General features: G+C 47.1%; 1 protein-coding gene across 2 annotated transcripts in view; it reads right to left on the minus strand.

Moving 5' to 3' along the window:
* The window catches only part of Nup75 (nuclear pore complex protein Nup75), a 68130-nt gene that overhangs the window by 15098 nt on the left and 35426 nt on the right, over nucleotides 1-17606 (minus strand). For both annotated transcript variants that reach the window (XM_037425072.2, XM_037425065.2), the window contains exons 12-19: nucleotides 17421-17514; nucleotides 15539-15642; nucleotides 14961-15044; nucleotides 13482-13547; nucleotides 12684-12734; nucleotides 11017-11114; nucleotides 9879-9964; nucleotides 8763-8794 (exon numbers count right to left, since the gene is read on the minus strand). In XM_037425072.2, coding sequence (XP_037280969.2) covers nucleotides 8763-8794; nucleotides 9879-9964; nucleotides 11017-11114; nucleotides 12684-12734; nucleotides 13482-13547; nucleotides 14961-15044; nucleotides 15539-15642; nucleotides 17421-17514 — 615 coding nt within the window. The remainder of the gene's footprint in view (nucleotides 1-8762; nucleotides 8795-9878; nucleotides 9965-11016; nucleotides 11115-12683; nucleotides 12735-13481; nucleotides 13548-14960; nucleotides 15045-15538; nucleotides 15643-17420; nucleotides 17515-17606) is intronic.

A 17606-nucleotide genomic window follows, 5' to 3' on the forward strand; every position in this document is an offset into this window, starting at 1 on the left:
CAATATTTTCTGGCAATAAAAAAATATACGAAAATAGTCGAAATAGGCTGGCCTTTTTATGGCAAGCTGTGTCATGTTCGCAGTAAACAATTCGTCCGTTTCCGTTGGTAGAATGAAATAATCTGGAGCCTCTTCTTTTGGTTTTGTTCTCCATTACACTAAACTACACTCCCTTCACAACAAGTCCTACAGGCCGTATCTCTTCGATATTTGTGTCTTCATAAAGTATGTGTGCAATATGAGAGCGCTCAGCGTTGAGCTTATAAGGATTTCCAGCTTGTGGGCTACACACTCTGTTATTTTCACTTGTGTAATCAGAGTCACAAAATGCAGTGAAATCACAAGTTCACCGCAAGTTATAATATTGCGAGATGCGAGGAAGAACTAGGGGAGGGGGGGGGGGCGAATGCAAGGGCAAGCAGGGTAGAAAACAATTCACAATTGATAATTCTCGTATGTGGACCATTCGAGAGCATGTGCCCTAATCATGTCACGTGAATCACCCTTATGGCGTCATGATGAGCTCCACAAGAACGAGAAACGCCAAAACAGAATAACACGATCGACTGTGTGTCTTCAGAAGCTGATTGAGGGCCTTTATATACTACACAGGGCATGCAAACACGGACACATGAGAGCAGTCAAGACACCACAAACGCACCTGTGAAAAATCTTAAAGCTCTTTAAGAGAAGGTGAAGTGATGTATTTTATGGCCAGATTCCTCCCTCCAGTAAAATGAAACTAACGGCGGCGTGCCGCAACTCTTGGAGCGGCAGCGACGCACAGCTCTAGTAGTAACTACCTGTAAAGGTGGTTTTACTGCAGTAAACTGGTGCTAAGCCGTGAAAACATATCTAGAGGAAATCCACTACCGCGAAGCCTCACTTCCTAAATGAAGATATTACTGTCAAATCAATTTATTTTAAAGTTTAAAAACTTGTTACACCAACTTATGTGCTCTAAGTTTCACAAACTTTAAAACACAACATATTTTTATTGAAAGTAAAATCCTGCTACCATTCCAAATTATTTTTCACTTCCTTTGAAGCAAAAAAAAAAAAAGAAAGGAATTTGCTCAGGCCTTATTTCAATAAAAAAAGATAATGTGCAGGTTAGGTCATGATAAATATGCCCATTTTATTTTAAAATATGCAATATATATACTATCTGAATTCGACTGGAAATTATCTTACCGAATTCCCTATCCGCATTATAGCCTGCTTACGGTGTCCCCAGGGGACGTCAGCGACTCGACAGGACTTGTCAACAACCTGACATTGAGCCCATGTTGGTGCCACAACAATAACAACAAAAAAAAGCTCTACAAGCTATTCCTTAACAAGCTCTGCAGCGCAATATCAAACACACTCAAACCTCAATACAGTTGTCAACAGATTTTTCAAAGTCCAGAAATTTCGACTTGTTGGATATTTCAGACATCACAAATGCACAATCAAGGTTCCCATTGCCCTAATGCATTTTTGCGACCGATTTTTCGGACGAATTTAAATCTGAAAGTTCGATTTTCCGGACTAAATCATTTCTTTTGAGCTATGCTATGGTGGCTAGACGGGAAAAGTGTGATGTGTCCTGCATTCTCGCCATGAGAGAGGGGCGCGCGGAACGCAGTAAAAATTCTGGCCGCCGCAAGGGGCACTGGTGTAACAACAGGTGCTCGCCACGCATGCTTCAGCTCGTTCATTCTCTCTGTGCTGTGTCGTTGCCTTGTTCGGATGATTCCGCTTTGCCGTCGTTGTTTGCCTGCCCATGTGTTCTGCCCTGTGTTCTGCTAACCAGTGTATGGTCAGCTTGCTGAACATGCCAATATGGTGTGGTACTAATGACCATCCGAATCCCGCAAAGTTCCTAGTGACTGTAAACTGCTTATCTTTTCATAATCTCGCGAGGCTACCAAAGAATAGGAACTGCCTAGAAGAGCTTTTTAAAGCTCTGCTTAACACTTCGTCACCAGCTGGCAAATGATTTCCTTTTCAGCGTACGAGATATGATAGGAAACATGCTGGAAATTGAAGATGTTAACCATGTTAAGTATGCACTGCAGTCTAAGCGGTGATCACAGTAGCTACGTTGCTAAAAAGTTCAACAAAAAAAGGTCTTGTAATGAGGGCACTTCTGCTTTTGCCACAAAGAGAAATGGGCAGCCATTGTCGCACCAAGCAGTAGTGGGCCTATTTGACAGGAAGCTTACTGTATCCTTGTGAAAATCTGGCCAGACGGGTCAAAACCTTAAAGAATGCATTTATTTTCTTTTTTTCTTACTGAAAAAGCGCACTCCTCCAGCATACATGAGTTCACGTAGTTTTTGGCATGAATCAAGCTGGATAGAGTTGGCTGCAAAATTCGCAGCAAGACTGCAAAAGTAGTCCAGTTTTTCTGCTCACGCATATACAGTTCTGGACAAAATCTTCAAAAAAAGATAGGAGTGTCCAAAGGGAGTGCCAGATACACTTGAAGTTGACAAGGTGCAAGTAATTTGACTTCTTAACGTAATAGGGATGTATGTGATAAGAGATGTGTGTCTGAAGTATGTGATGACAACTGTGTCATTTTACTATTTTACTATTTCTCTCGCGTGCATTTTACTATTTCTCTCGCGTGCATTTATTTTGCATCTATGGCTATAAGTCAACAAAAATCATTTGTCCTAGTGCGGAGAGAGCAATAGCTAAAATAAGAAAAAGTGTCCAATGTATAAAATAGAATCCAGCTGCAACATCCAGACCTCCTAGCTAACCGAGTTTCTCATAAAAAATATGCGAGAAAATGCAAACGATTTGAACATTTGATGCTGATGGGAACTTCTTAGAAGTATGAAAAAATAAAGATGAGCCAGGAAAGGAGAGGTAGAAAAAAAAAAGCAGAACACTTCAGCCAATATACTTGTGGTAAACTCCCTGCACCACCCTGCAGCAGGTGGCACTTACAGCGTGTTGAAGACCGATATTCCCTCCCTCTGCTCCGCCAACAAAGGCGCGGAGAGGGTAGGGGCACCGGTCCCCAAGCTCGCCGAGTTGAAGGAACAATAAAGTTAGTTGGTGTCGAGACTCTCAGCAACACGCTTCGTCTCTGCGTCACTCACGCATACCAACAAGTGGTGACTTGCAGACCCTAACATGAAGCAACACGACGTTGTCGCCAGCCCGAAAGTGGCTGTATTAGACTTGAAGCTTCCTCCCTTTTGGACCAGTGACCCGGCACTTTGGTTAGCCAGGTGGAAGCACAGTTCACCGAACGCCGCCTCACCGCCGTCATCGCCAAATACCACTAAATGGTGGCCAATATTCCACCTGCCACAACGAGTGAGGTGGGCGACATTCTGCTTGCCCCACCAGCAGGAGCACGTCGATTATTCGCCGGCTCACCCCTTTGAAGCCGGAGCACCTACAGCATCTGCTACGCGAGGCCGAACTGGGTAACCTCAAGAACAAAATGAAGCATGGCATTGTTGGGGATACTTTTTTAGGCTTTTCGAAACCAAATAAACCTCATTTTCACGGCTTGACCATTTTTTTGGACTATTTTGCGGTCCCCGTTGTGGGAATTGAGGCTGGCCCGCTGCCTTTGCGCGGGCTTTGCCGCCTCTTTTCTCATGTCCCGACATGCCTACCCTCCTTTGCCGTCTGCCGCGCTGGGAAGGGCGGAGTGACGTTTAACTCCCTCACCCGGTAGCGGATGTCGACTGTGGCGCCGCGCGCGGGGAGCCTCCCGAGAGGTTTTCGCGCGCTGCGTCGGGAGCGGAGAGTACAGTCCGGGACTTCAAACGGTGAGCCACGCATTCTTTTCCGTCCGTCGAGTCCCGTCGCTCGGGGCTCGTCGGACTTCGCTGACGGCGCCTCGCGCCCGATGCGAACGCTCACCTTTTGTTGCCCCGCTGCGTACTCACGGCCGAAGGGCAGTACGGTGTCCTAGTGCGTGGCCTAGCTACGCCGACCCGTCTCCCTTCGAAGCCAACGCGAGCGCCTTTGCCCTCGCTCGAGCAACCGGGCCCCCTTTGTCCCGGTGTCTCCGTGGATCACCTTTACCGCGGAGACGTGCTCGTGGCACCCCTGTGTAGTACTTTGTGCCCGTGGCGTGGATAAGCCTACTTGCTTTCCCGCCGCGCCTTTTTGCAACGGGCTGTACTGCGTTTGGTGTTGCCACAATAAAGTGTTGCGACTTGAGCAGTATCGTGTTTCCCGCCACGGCGACGGTTAACGCGTGCCCTGCGGCTCGCTGAGACCGGACCCACGCTGGTGGCCGTACTCCTTCGGGATACGTGTACACCACACTGGCGCCCAACGCGGTATCAAAAGCTCTAGCTTTTGACTGCTCTTAGCGAGTCAGTTCGCCTGCGCGATTCGGGCTCGTCGCAACATGGCTGCTTCGCGGGACTTTTGTCCGCTGTCCCTTTTTAGCGGATGCCGCGTTGCACACGGAGGCCATTGCCTCTATTGACGGGAACCCTTCTGCACCCGTCTGTGTCGGCACCCCCTATTGCGGTGACGACACGAGGCGCCTAGCCGCTCCCTTTAGAGATGGCGCGTCGCTTCGGAATGGGCCTCTTGCCATACCCGAACGTTGTCTGCTTCGTGGCATGCCGCGTTGCAGCAAGAGGCCACCGCCTCTATCGACGGGCGCGCTTCGGCGCTCGCCTGTGTCGTCACCCCTTTTTGTGGTGAATACACCGCTACGTGGTAGCTGACGCGCTATCTCGTGCCCCTTGTTGTCTGCCGAGAACCTGGATTTCGGTGCGACGGCCGCTCGCGGTGCCTTAGCACATGCAAGCGTCGGGGGCGAAACAGCAGCTTCGCCGCCATTCGGCGAGAAGGGTGAGTCCCCATGCGGACAAACCTTGGCTGCTAACCAGGTAAGCGGCGCACCGCGAAGCGGCCGAGCGGGGGAGCTTTCCGAAGGCCACGAGGCCGAGAGCGAACCCGTAACGCCGACTCACGCGGCGGTTGCTGCGGCCCTGAGTGGGCGCGATACCAGACTCCCCCATTTGGGAGAATGGGAATTGCTTTCGGCAGCGAAGAGCTACTGAAGGCTCAGCAGAGTGATCCGTTTCGAGTCTCGGAGGGACGGAGCGCCGTATACGCTGCTTGCTTTGCGGCGGGCGCCGTTAAACCGTCTTGAGAGGCGCGCCGTTACGCTGCTTGTTCTGCGGCGGGCGCTATTAGGGGACTGAAACAGCGTGTGTCGCTGAGTCCCCGGCGGATTCATTTTGCTGGACCATGACGGGCTCCTGCTGAAATATATAGCCACTGACGACGAGTCCATAGACCCGTTTAAGGTGGTTATGCCCAAAAGTCTGAGAGCCGCACTGTTGCGATCCTCTCACGACGAACCCATGGCCGGTCACCTGAGTGGCTCGAAAGTTTTTGCAAACTGAGCAATGTTGTGACCTGGCCCGGCACGAAGCGTGGCTTTTATCGCTATTCCGTGCCTGCCACGTCTGACAAACGGTTGAGCCAAGGGTTGGAAAGCCGCCCGGTCTTATGAACCGATTGTCAGTGAGCGTCCGTGGCGCGTACTAGCTGAAAGATCCCCTTTGGGAAAACTCAGCCGTGCCCACATCGTAGACCTGAAACCCTTTGTATCACGGTCTGACGAGCTCGCGCCAGAGCCCTGTGGCACTTCGCGCCAGCAACGAGGCACACCCGGAGCGGCGGACCGCATTCGGACCCCGCACCGGTATAATCTGAGGAAGCGGTCACCTTTGTGATTTCGCGCCGGACGGCGGACTTCTCCGCAACCGAAGGCCCTCAGTTTTTACTGTCTAGCCTCGGTATAGGTTAGCTTCTTTACGGCCTTTTCTCGTAAAGAAGTTGACCCCGCTCTGTCTGCTGCCAGTTTTTTTTTTTTAAGTGTTCATGTGTATTTTGTTTCTTTTGTCTAATATTAAGTGTTATTTGTATTTTGTTTTTTTGCCAGATGTTTAGTGTCAGTATGCTCTGTGTTTACTTTTTTTTCGTGTTCGTTTCGTCTACCGCGAAGGGAGCTGTGTGTGACCTTGTGTGTCGGTGCTTGCCGGGAGGGAGAGAGACGAAGGACGCTTTGCGCCTACGCTCGCGCAGCCGTCGGCGGTGTGTGTGCGTGCGTGTGTAAGTGCGTGACGCTTCAGTGCGAGCCCGCGAAGAGTGCGTCATGGCTGCCCTCCATCGACGCGGACACTGGAGGTGCTGGGGGGTCATTGACCCACTGACGTCAGACCATCTGGCTGTGCTCTGCTCTTGGCTGTCGCCGAAGAAGCCGTGCTGCCTTCCCACCATGGCTCCTGCGCGAGGCCAGCTGAAAGCAGCTATATGCTGCCGGCCAACGCCAGGGCGCCTCGCAGCCAATTTTGGTTCGGCCTCCCTGACCACCGGAGAGGCCCGGCTTCCCGCAACGTCCAGCTTCGTCATCGAGCCGGAAATGCGGGGCCTCCGAACAACCGAAGCGGCTTTCGTCGGACTCGCGGCTTATCAAGAGCAGCAACGAGCCATCAGTGAGCCCCTCCCGTACCTCTGACCTCGCACTCGGGCATCGCACCCAGCGGACACTGTCACGCGTTTCCGCCCCTCCGCACACTGGACGCTATCCCCCTTCAGCACCACGAACACTAGTGCCACGTTGCTGTGCTCCCTTCCGCAGTTATTTGTATAGTGTCATGTGTTTACTTTGTTATTTATGTTTTGTTTCTCATTTGTGATCTTTTTTTTTAGCAGCAGTAACAGGGCTGGACTGAGGTTAGCTACCGCTCATAGCAGTGTCATTTTAACTGCATGGGTGACGGCCGGCTGCCTTTTGCAGACCGGTAAAGGACAAGTTTAGGAGAGGGGGATGTGGGAATTGAGGCTGGCCCGCTGCCTTTGCGCGGGCTTTCCCGCCTTTATGCCATTCTCATGTCCCGACATGTCTGCTCTCCTTTGCTGTCTGCCGCGCTGGGAAGGGCGGAGTGACGTTTAACTCCCTCACCCGGTAGCGGATGTTGACTGTGGCGCCGCGCGGGGAGCCTCCCGAGAGGTTTTCGCGCGCTGCGTCGGGAGCGGTGAGTACAGTCCGGGACTTCAAACGGTGAGCCACGCATTCTTTTCCGTCCGTCGAGTCCCGTCGCTCGGGGCTCGTCGGACTTCGCTGACGGCGCCTCGCGCCCGATGCGAACGCTCACCTTTTGTTGCCCCGCTGCGTACTCACGGCCGAAGGGCAGTACGGTGTCCTAGTGCGTGGCCTAGCTACGCCGACCCGTCTCCCTTCGAAGCCAACGCGAGCGCCTTTGCCCTCGCTCGAGCAACCGGGCCCTTTGTTCCGGTGTCTCCGTGGATCACCTTTACCGCGGAGACGTGCTCGTGGCACCCTGTGTAGTACTTTGTGCCCGTGGCGTGGATAAGCCTATTTGCTTTCCCGCCGCGCCTTTTTTGCAACGGGCTGTACTGCGTTTGGTGTTGCCACAATAAAGTGTTGCGACTTGAGCAGTATCGTGTTTCCCGCCACGGCGACGGTTAACGCGTGCCCTGCGGCTCGCTAAGACCGGACCCACGCTGGTGGCCGTACTCCTTCGGGATACGTGTACACCACACTGGCGCCCAACGTGGGGATGTGGGAATTGAGGCTGGCCCGCTGCCTTTGCGCGGGCTTTGCCGCCTCTTTTCTCATGTCCCGACATGCCTACCCTCCTTTGCCGTCTGCCGCGCTGGGAAGGGCGGAGTGACGTTTAACTCCCTCACCCGGTAGCGGATGTCGACTGTGGCGCCGCGCGCGGGGAGCCTCCCGAGAGGTTTTCGCGCGCTGCGTCGGGAGCGGAGAGTACAGTCCGGGACTTCAAACGGTGAGCCACGCATTCTTTTCCGTCCGTCGAGTCCCGTCGCTCGGGGCTCGTCGGACTTCGCTGACGGCGCCTCGCGCCCGATGCGAACGCTCACCTTTTGTTGCCCCGCTGCGTACTCACGGCCGAAGGGCAGTACGGTGTCCTAGTGCGTGGCCTAGCTACGCCGACCCGTCTCCCTTCGAAGCCAACGCGAGCGCCTTTGCCCTCGCTCGAGCAACCGGGCCCCCTTTGTCCCGGTGTCTCCGTGGATCACCTTTACCGCGGAGACGTGCTCGTGGCACCCCTGTGTAGTACTTTGTGCCCGTGGCGTGGATAAGCCTACTTGCTTTCCCGCCGCGCCTTTTTGCAACGGGCTGTACTGCGTTTGGTGTTGCCACAATAAAGTGTTGCGACTTGAGCAGTATCGTGTTTCCCGCCACGGCGACGGTTAACGCGTGCCCTGCGGCTCGCTGAGACCGGACCCACGCTGGTGGCCGTACTCCTTCGGGATACGTGTACACCACACCGTCAGTTCCGCAAAATCAGTCGACAACTGTATAACGAACCCGGATATACGAAATATCAGTTATAATGAAGTAAATAAAGAATAGTCTTGCTATCGCTATAGTGTAAAGAATATACCTTTATAACAAATTTTCGGAATATAAAAAACTCATTTTTCTGTCAGATGCAACTTCATTATGCTGGGTTTGAGTGTATAACTTTAAGAATTAGATAGGATTGAAAGAGCACCATGCTAGCTGCACTTCCTCTGTGTTCTTCGTTGTTCCTAATGTTATCATACATTGCACTGCATCACATTGTTGAGCTATGCACTAACTCACCCAGCACAGCACTCTGCTAAATGTAACCCACCTACATCAAGCAAGCTATTTACAAGCCACAAGAACAACAGCTCCCATTAAATAATATTAGCATTTAAAGCTTTCACAGCAGGAATTCTGCAAGCATACTTACTGATCTGCTAGTCTTGATGTCAATACTGGATTCTGAAAGAAAAAAAAAGTTAAAGGATTTATTGTGCACCTTTTCTACACAAACACGTATATAGTGCTTGGTAAATAAATGTAACAGGTGGCTACAGTTAACTGCACACAGTTTTTGGCTGACAGGAGCTTGTCGCATACAAAAAATTGTGCACAAGGGTTGGTGATCATTATAGATACATATCATTCCTGTTGCACTGGGCCCCCAAGTCTTGTATTACATTCATTAATGTCAGAGTATTATTAGCAAAGGGCATAATAACTCTCGCATCTTACCAGAAGGCGTCGCACCTGTCAGAGTCGAGACTCGCTAACAGTCATGCTCCAGTGCAAGCAGTGGTTCCAACATTACATTTTGCCGGTAATCAACAGCTATCATAACAAGTTACAGACAAATTGGTGACTGCTAAGGCAGCTTCAGAAATGACTACTGGTGCATCAATACCTGTGCATCTTCGTATGACAGCACCATGTGAAGCTATAATGTCTGCACCATGAATAAATTTAACTTTTGGTCATCGCTGCACTAACACTCAAGAGCATTCTACTATTACACAGTGGCATACAAAATTATCTTTCACTACCGTTACACTGTAGGTACAGTAATGAACAAGACAGTGCAAGAGCTACATGTCAAGAATAAAACTCTGCTGAACGTACTCGTGGCTGGAAAAACAACACTAAAATGCAACACCAGTGCACACAGTTGTCAGAAATGTGATACATAGGTTAAAGTATGCCAGCTAATTCGTCTCACAGTACAATCAAGAGAAATCACTGGTGCTAATGTGAGCTTCAGAATGGATGCCATTTGGCAAATCAAATGAGCAACATGATTAGTGATGTCTTCCAGGCACAATACCTTAAAATGTATGCAAATAGGACTTCTTGTGCCACATGACAACAATGTAAAAAATGGTAACCAGTAAAAAAGGCAGACATTCTATACGTGTATAACTATCATGCATTGTGGTCGCCCAACTTTAGCTGAGATCCATTTAACTTTCCAACGCTCACTTCCATTAAACTCCTGTGGGCTTGTCTTTCGCACCTGCGTAGAACAGTGCTGAAATGATACTAAGCTCACCTTGCAACGCATGGCCCAGGTCAATGCAATCCCCAGCTGGCCCTTCTTCGCCATACGAACTGCCAGTGTCTGGCAGATGTCTTTGACTGGAAGAGAATCACTGACGCTGTGGGCACACTTCAGAGCGAAAATAAATGCTAGGCAAACAGTAAAGCAGATGCCACATAAAATTCACAAAATGTCCATCAATCAGCTTGTGCAGACCCCTAGGCAATACTTTTTTGCAGACTAGTTGGTTCATACTTGAAAAACTGAATTCCTGCACAAACTTGAAGAAAAAACAAGAGAGACAGGAAAGAGTGCAGGTCTGCAGGTGCAAGACTGCACTCTTTCCTGTCTCTCTTGTTTTTTCTTCAAGTTTGTGCAGGAATTCAGTTTCCCTAGGCAATATTTGCAGCAGGCAACACAGCTGATGCTACCCTAACTTGGTAAAAGGTTGCATTAAATACGTTATTAAATAACAAAGGAAGGTACAGTAGTGGCATAAGCTAGAAAGGTATCTGTGCGTATCTGTGCATAACGGACCAATTGAGCTGAAGTATACGCAACAGTATACGCAGCATTTCGTGCATCAAAAGTTTCCATGTGAAGTGTAGTGTTCCAAGAAAGGCAGCTAGTGTTGTACATCATTGCACTGTTATGTTCATCTAGGTTAGCCTTGACTAAGTTACCAAGGCCCACTTTCTTTTCTATATGCATAGTGGATAAATTTACGTTTGGAATGGAGTGTTGTTTGCGCTTTGCTGGAACGTAGTTGCAATTCCCGTAGTCGGGAATTGCAACCTCGTGCTTACGAGTGAGACGTCTTGCCCGATAAGCTACTGTGGCAAGTGTGAAGGCAGGGGAACAGCACGAAGGGATCGCACCCTTGCACTACCCCAATCACAATTCTTATCTTGATACCAAATTGTGAAGTAGCCTATGTCCATACTCTTCTAGCTCATAAATTTACACCATACCCACTCACATCAACTAACTAAAGAATGACAGAAGGGTATGCTGATAACAGGCAGATCTCAATTTTGTTCTAGCTAATGCCTACCCACACAAAAAGTATCAAAGCACAATCGTCGTGACGACTACGTGGAACAAATGTGGTAATCCACGCGAAGTTGACAAGTCATCCCCCCATTCTCACCTGCAGGCATTTCTCGGTTCTCCAGTATTTCGACCACCTTCAGAGCTTGTGCCTGGGTTTTCAATGGGATGTGCTCGATGAAGGCCTCAAGATACTCCCTGCATGAGTGACGACATTTTGAGAGGTCCACACTTTTTTAGCCCATCAATAACCAAGATCCTGTGACCAATAAAAGAACGGGAACCATAAGAAATAATAGTACAGAATTACAGAAAGTGAAACTTTGTTGAAATGTTCCTGTTTGCTATGCTTTCCTGGCTCTTATGTTACGAAGGGCAGTTCTTGTTCAGTTACTGTGGTGTAACGTCAAGTAGCATCTGGCATCAAAAAGACTGGTTTGTTGCTTTGTCTTGCCCATTGATATGTGCATAACTGCAATGGCAGCGTCCGTCAATATTTTTAACCCTCTAATGCTTGAATTATTAAAGTGCTGGGCAAAATAAAAATTGTTTTAATTTTCCAGCTTTAAAGACCAACTTTTAGATGATTCCGCAGTTAAATTATCTAAAATGCAACTTTAACGCATACTTTTGCGTATGTCGCGAATTCTCCGTATGTCACAGAATCGAACCCTTGCAAAAAGAACGTACTTCAGAACTACGTAAGATGTTGTGTGCCACCTCTTGAGTGCGTTATTCACCAAATACAAACAAAATTATTGAAGATAGAACTTGCGTCACTCAGGTAGGAAAAAACCAAATGAGAAGTGTTGCACGCGCTTCCCGATTTTGCAATCAGCTCCAAAACAATTGGTTCTAGCTTCAAATACCTTAGACGAGACAGCGCTAGATTTTTCATGCTGAAAGCTACAAGCCCTGTGAGTACTTGATAGCCTGCATTAAAGGTGGCACGCCTTTAGTGATTTACTTGCTCGAAGTTTCTCAGTTTTTCAGTATGTCGCGAATTTGTGACATCCAGCAGTAAAGGGTAAAGATGACTTTTCGACCCGCGTCTCCCCTTAAGCAATGCACGATGGCTACACTTCATTTCAAAAATTAGTACAAAATCTCAGAAAAAAAATTCTGTAGCTACGTATTACACGTAGCCATCATTATCAAAGCAAGCACTTTCTGAATTTAGCTTTTCCCAAAATATGTGTTTGAGTGAGTTAGCATTAGGTGGGCCAACCCAATGAGAAAAGTGATATGAACCTTTCCGTGCACTGGGTAAGCTTGAATAGAGACTAGCATAGCACTTGTTAGAGAGAAAGCCAAAGACGCCCTCCGTGGCTGAAAGAGAAAGGAGATGCGATTTTTCCACGCACGTTGCGTTTCTGCCCTAGTCTTGTCATGCACCCACTCAGAGAGAATGCCACCACAACGCTAATGCTGAGGCCATGAAAAACACACAGACCAAAGAAACTGCAGCACAGTGACAGTGCTGCACAGCACTGTTAGAGTTAGAAAGCGTAGCTAGAAAGCATAGTTAGAGTTAGAAAGAGTTGATGGGTAAAGGAATCGTGTTAATGCAGAATAGTTTGTGCTTAGCCACAGTTAACCAGCCAACTTCCCTCTCTTTCTCTCTCTTTTTTTTAACTTCACCCATAGTCATCCAAGATGGGGGTGCAAAGTCTTGCCACACACTGACGAAATGGGAGAAAGCGCTGTTATGAACCTTTACTTCCCCCATTAAGTGGAACTATGCATGCTTATGAGCCCACCACTTACCTTCCGCGTCTTGGGCAGTGATCGAAGTAGCCAACACCAACTTGCCAGAGGCTGCAGCATGAAAAAAAAAAAAAAAAAAGAAGAGAAAAAAAGTACCCCTGTGACTTCCAAACACCAAGCCACACTGAACACACTACAAGAAAACCCCGCACTTTACATCGCAAAATTTATGCCATGGTGTTGTTCAAGAAAGTTTGAGCATTGGGCTACCACTGTTTAGGGAAGTAGCAACTGCAGCTATTAAAAGGCCAACAAAATGTCATCACTGAGCGTGATGCTTTTCTAGGGCTGAGCCCGGATAACTAATTCATATGCCTTCCAATTTGAGTACGTCATAATTGAGTAGCAAATACAAATTGTAGTAACCCTGGCAAAGGTGCAACAGTAAAAATTTCTGTTTTTCTATTTAATCAGTATTAATGACAAATACCCTTGACGGTTAGTAGATTAAAAAGCAATTCCGAGAATGAAGCCTCCGAAATTGGCAGCGTGCCACGGTAACACTCAACATCAGGAGTTGTGCCCAAGTTCTTTGCTGTTTCTCAATGCTCCAGATGTCATGCCATTTCTTATCAGAAGTGGCAGTAGAACTGCTTCGAGATTTGGTACCTAAAACATTTCTGCCGAGTTTTTGTGAAGCACTTACTTATACTTTAAATGTATATCTATGTAGTGAGGCTGATAAATGTATGCAACAATACCTTGAGCTAGGATTTTCCAGTAGTTTCGAATAACACAGCAACCAAATGTGCAACCTTTCACTCTGTCCCACAAGAGGCTGGTGGGCTTTGCACATACCTGTGATGAGTCATGAGGGACGCCGCGTACTCCAGGATCAGGTGTTCCCTCAATTCGCTGGCATACCTGCACGATGGAACAGGACACCGGGTGCACGACGATGAGCAACTGTCCGGCAATTTCACAGAGTAATACTATTTAGATTTTCTTTCTATCCAATATTATTGATGCAGCTGACTTTGGAGAATTGCTACCAGCCCCCCCTTTTTTTACAGTGAAAACTGTCACGAGGTCGCAACAGCAGAGTTCGGCGGTGTACATGTCTGCTCCCGGTGATGTTTTGTAAATCTTATCGCGCAATCTGCAAAATAGCAAGGAGCCACCTTGCTTCTTTGTAGAATGATGGATAATAGATCAGCAGGTACTTATCTACTACGCAAAATTATCATTTATGGCATAGTGGGTACCTTGTAACTGCACTTGCAGTAGTCGCCTCAAGAAAGTTTACAAAGGGCTCTTGAGAGGCTGCTTCTGAATTGTTCGCGGTGACTGTGCTGTGCATGTCATGAAATCCCAGCTCCTGTCACAAATCTATCTGACTCGCTTCTTCTCTTTCTTATGGAAGCAGCAATAGTATTCAGACTAGTGAAAAAACAGTGAAAAAAATGTTTCAAGACAAACAAAAACGTGTAACTAATGCTGCCATAAACATTTCAGCCCCAACTTAATTGAAGATGTGCAGCAAAGATACTACAGGCATGCATAAACGTTGATATGAGGGATTTAAGGTTTCAAAACCACCATATGATTATGAGAGACGCCGTAGTGGAGGGCTCCGAAAATTTCGACCACCCGGGATTCTTTAACGTGCACCCTAATCTGAGCACACGAGCCTACAGCATTTTCCCCTCCATCGAAAATGGAGCCGCCACTGCCGGAATTCGATCCTGCGACCTGCGGGTCAGCAGGCGAGTACCTTAGCCACTAGACCACCGCGGCGGGGCGCAGGCACAAATGTTCTCCCGCTCTTTGTTGCAACTTTCTCAAGACCACATTTTTTTTTTAATTTGTACCATTGCGAGTTACCCATCAAATGCTGGCTATAGAGCAGAAAACATAATTGGCCTCTTCACCAGGTTTGGTGTAGTCTGCTTATGATTTGCTGTGGGAACGGCTGCAGCCATGCGAAATGTAGAACCTTTCAATAAATTGGTGAGAACATTAGCATCGCAAATTTACGTACTCTGTTACTTTTGTGACTGTATTAAATAAAGGGAACTGATCAAAAGGCCCACTACTCCTAAACAACCAGATGAAGACGCTATATAACGAACCCAAGAGTAATATTGGAGGGATTATTTGTAGCTCTTAATTGACACGCAGTATGTGTAAAAGTAAACAAAAAGGGATGAAAAAGAAATTTGCTACTGATCGGAGACAAACAAACAACCTCCACGTTATTCGGCCCTAAAGCTATTAGATAACTGCCAAGGACATGCAAAAGTATAGCGGCGCACAAAAGTAAAGCATTCTACTTACTCGGCGTGGCTGGCCTCCATTTGTCCAGCATGAAAGAGCAGGTCAGATAGGTGCGCCGAGAACCACCAGTTGTCCAGGAACAAGCTGCATGTCATCATTCCGCTAAAGCCTGCCTCCCAAAGCATCACGACTGGGCTTGTGCGAATACTAGTGAACTTAACGTTCAAAGCAAATTTGAAATAAATAGTGATATTGGTCCAATAATTTCTAATCGAATTCAAGCAGTATAGACCCCAATTTAAAGAAAAAGGGGCATACAGTTGACTCTCGTTGATTCAAACTTGGAGGGACCTCTGAATTTTGTTTCAGTTATCAGAAGTTCTCAGATATATGACTGTAAATGAGGTGACACCACACATTATGATTAGGCATTTATTTTATCACATTTCCAATTTTTTTAGGCATTTTGAAACCCGAGCTGCATGCAATGAACAGAAAGCAGAGGTGTAAAATTCACAAGTTTATCGGCCATTTACTGCTGATCAGACCTCTTAAGGGGCAATGCTGTGGAGCAGAACTCAACGGAGTCAAATAGAGCAGTTTAAAAAGTACAAGGGAGAAACAGATGATTAACATACCTGGCTTCTTGAATAACTTGCGGCAGGTCGAATCTGAATGCGGCCAGCAGAATGCTGTCCATGCCTCGTATTGATTCTAACCCTCCAAATACAGTGAGGCAGTCCTGTCAAGGCAGAAATAAAGAGTACATTGCAAGTGAAATGTATATAACTACATATATTGGTACAAACACAGTGCCCCTTCCATGATGAGATAAACAGCCAATCTAAGTACACAAGCACTAAAAGCATGCGTCTCTCAGTGAATCGTATATTCAGAATACCGCTATTTTTATGAAGATATATGGACAAGCACAGGCATTTAAACCATCAGCACTGTCTTTAACCTCGCTACATTGTAACAGCTTCCCGAACCACATAGCATCATTGTCAAACTGCAATGCATTACACGACAACTGTGATAGTCGAACCCCGCTACAACGAAACTGACAGGGCGTGAAAAAAGTTTCGTATTAAGCGAGAATTTCATTGTATTAGTGAAATTGAAAAAGGTATAACTGACCTGAGCTATCAAAACAAAGAAACTTTTATTCCCAAAAATCAAAAAGTGTCAGCTGCTTCTTTTTCTTTCCCAGCAGCATCATGACACGGTTCTCACACTTGCATAGCGACGCCAGGTTGAAGAACACGCTAGAACAATGGCCACAGCAGCTTTCGTGAACAAACCTAGTAGTTGCACTAACACGCTAACATCAGCAACTGTCTGCCGTCAAAATCCGACAATGCCGAGATGCAGGCATAGTATGATGAAGCTGTGACTTATGCCTTACGCTATGCTATTCTTATCATCTACTAGTCACTCCGACCGGTGATCGCATTGGCCAAGTGCTAATAAATTAACCACTCGCATTGTTCCGCAAAAAAAAGGCATTGTTCCGCGATTGCACCCAGCAACAGCGTATACGAAACTGAATGAACTGAGGGACTGAGCTTTAGCTTCGGATTATTTGTGGCTCAGAAGCAAGCCGGTGGCAAAAGTAGGACAGTCTCATTGCCATAGCTAGTGAGCAATAGCGGGCCACATGCGTAAACAGCTGCAGTTTCTGGTGGTGCCAATGTGCATTTTAGACTTTGTAGACTTATTTTTATGCTCTGAAAATACATCAAAATGTTCAAAATTGTGTTTGCTACACAGCATTAGAGATGAGAGTCTAGAATTTCATCGTTGAAGGCAATGGCAGAAAAAAATGTGTTAATTATGGTGAGAATAATTATGCTATAACTCCTATGGACTGCTCAAGGGAAACCGAGAATTTTTCGTGGTAGAAGAAATTTTGTTGAAGCGGCCTTCATTGTAGCGGGATTAGGCTGTATGCTCTTTTGATAATGCATTGTGGAACTACTTCAGCATCAGTGTATTAAACTACTATACAAATCTCATAATAGAGGCTTGCCGCACACCACATGTTACTTTGACCAGCCTGAAAAGCAATGCGCGCATTTGTACATGTTTCCCAAATGGACCATTATGTAGCGCAGATTTAACTTCATTGTGCTGCGTACCGCTGCAGATGATCCTTTTGCTGGACATGCTACCACGACTAGTTCCGGAAGGCCTTCCAAAATTATCATTTTTGTTTGATTGGAACTAATAGCCGATAACAATTTTTCCATGTATCTAGAGCTTGAGAGCCGATGATACAGAAATTGAACTTCATGATATACTATTACCACCTTCCCTTTCTTGCATTATAATATAAAGGGCTAGGAAATAATGTTGTGCAAACTATACACATATATAGACAGTGCATCACAATTTGCCCCTGAACGATTAGTAATGATGTCTCATTCTACTCTGCATCTAGCATGATGATTTGTTACCCTCGTATTTGATGAAAACATTTTTGTCTGCAATGTGTGAGTGAATACCACACTTACTGACCTCAGCCAGGTCGGCCAGCATCTGCGGTTCGTCTGTGGGTCGCGTGTAGGTCACCAGTGTGACGAGGTAGTTGTACCACGTCTTGCACAGCTCCCTGTAAAAGACCACACATCTCTGTACCAAAAATACGATTGCAAAAGTGCACTCCGGCACAGCAGAGTTGGACAGCACAAACACAAGCATACA

This window comes from Rhipicephalus microplus, chromosome 3 (assembly GCF_043290135.1).
Source record: "Rhipicephalus microplus isolate Deutch F79 chromosome 3, USDA_Rmic, whole genome shotgun sequence".
Classification (NCBI taxonomy): Eukaryota; Metazoa; Arthropoda; class Arachnida; order Ixodida; family Ixodidae; genus Rhipicephalus; species Rhipicephalus microplus.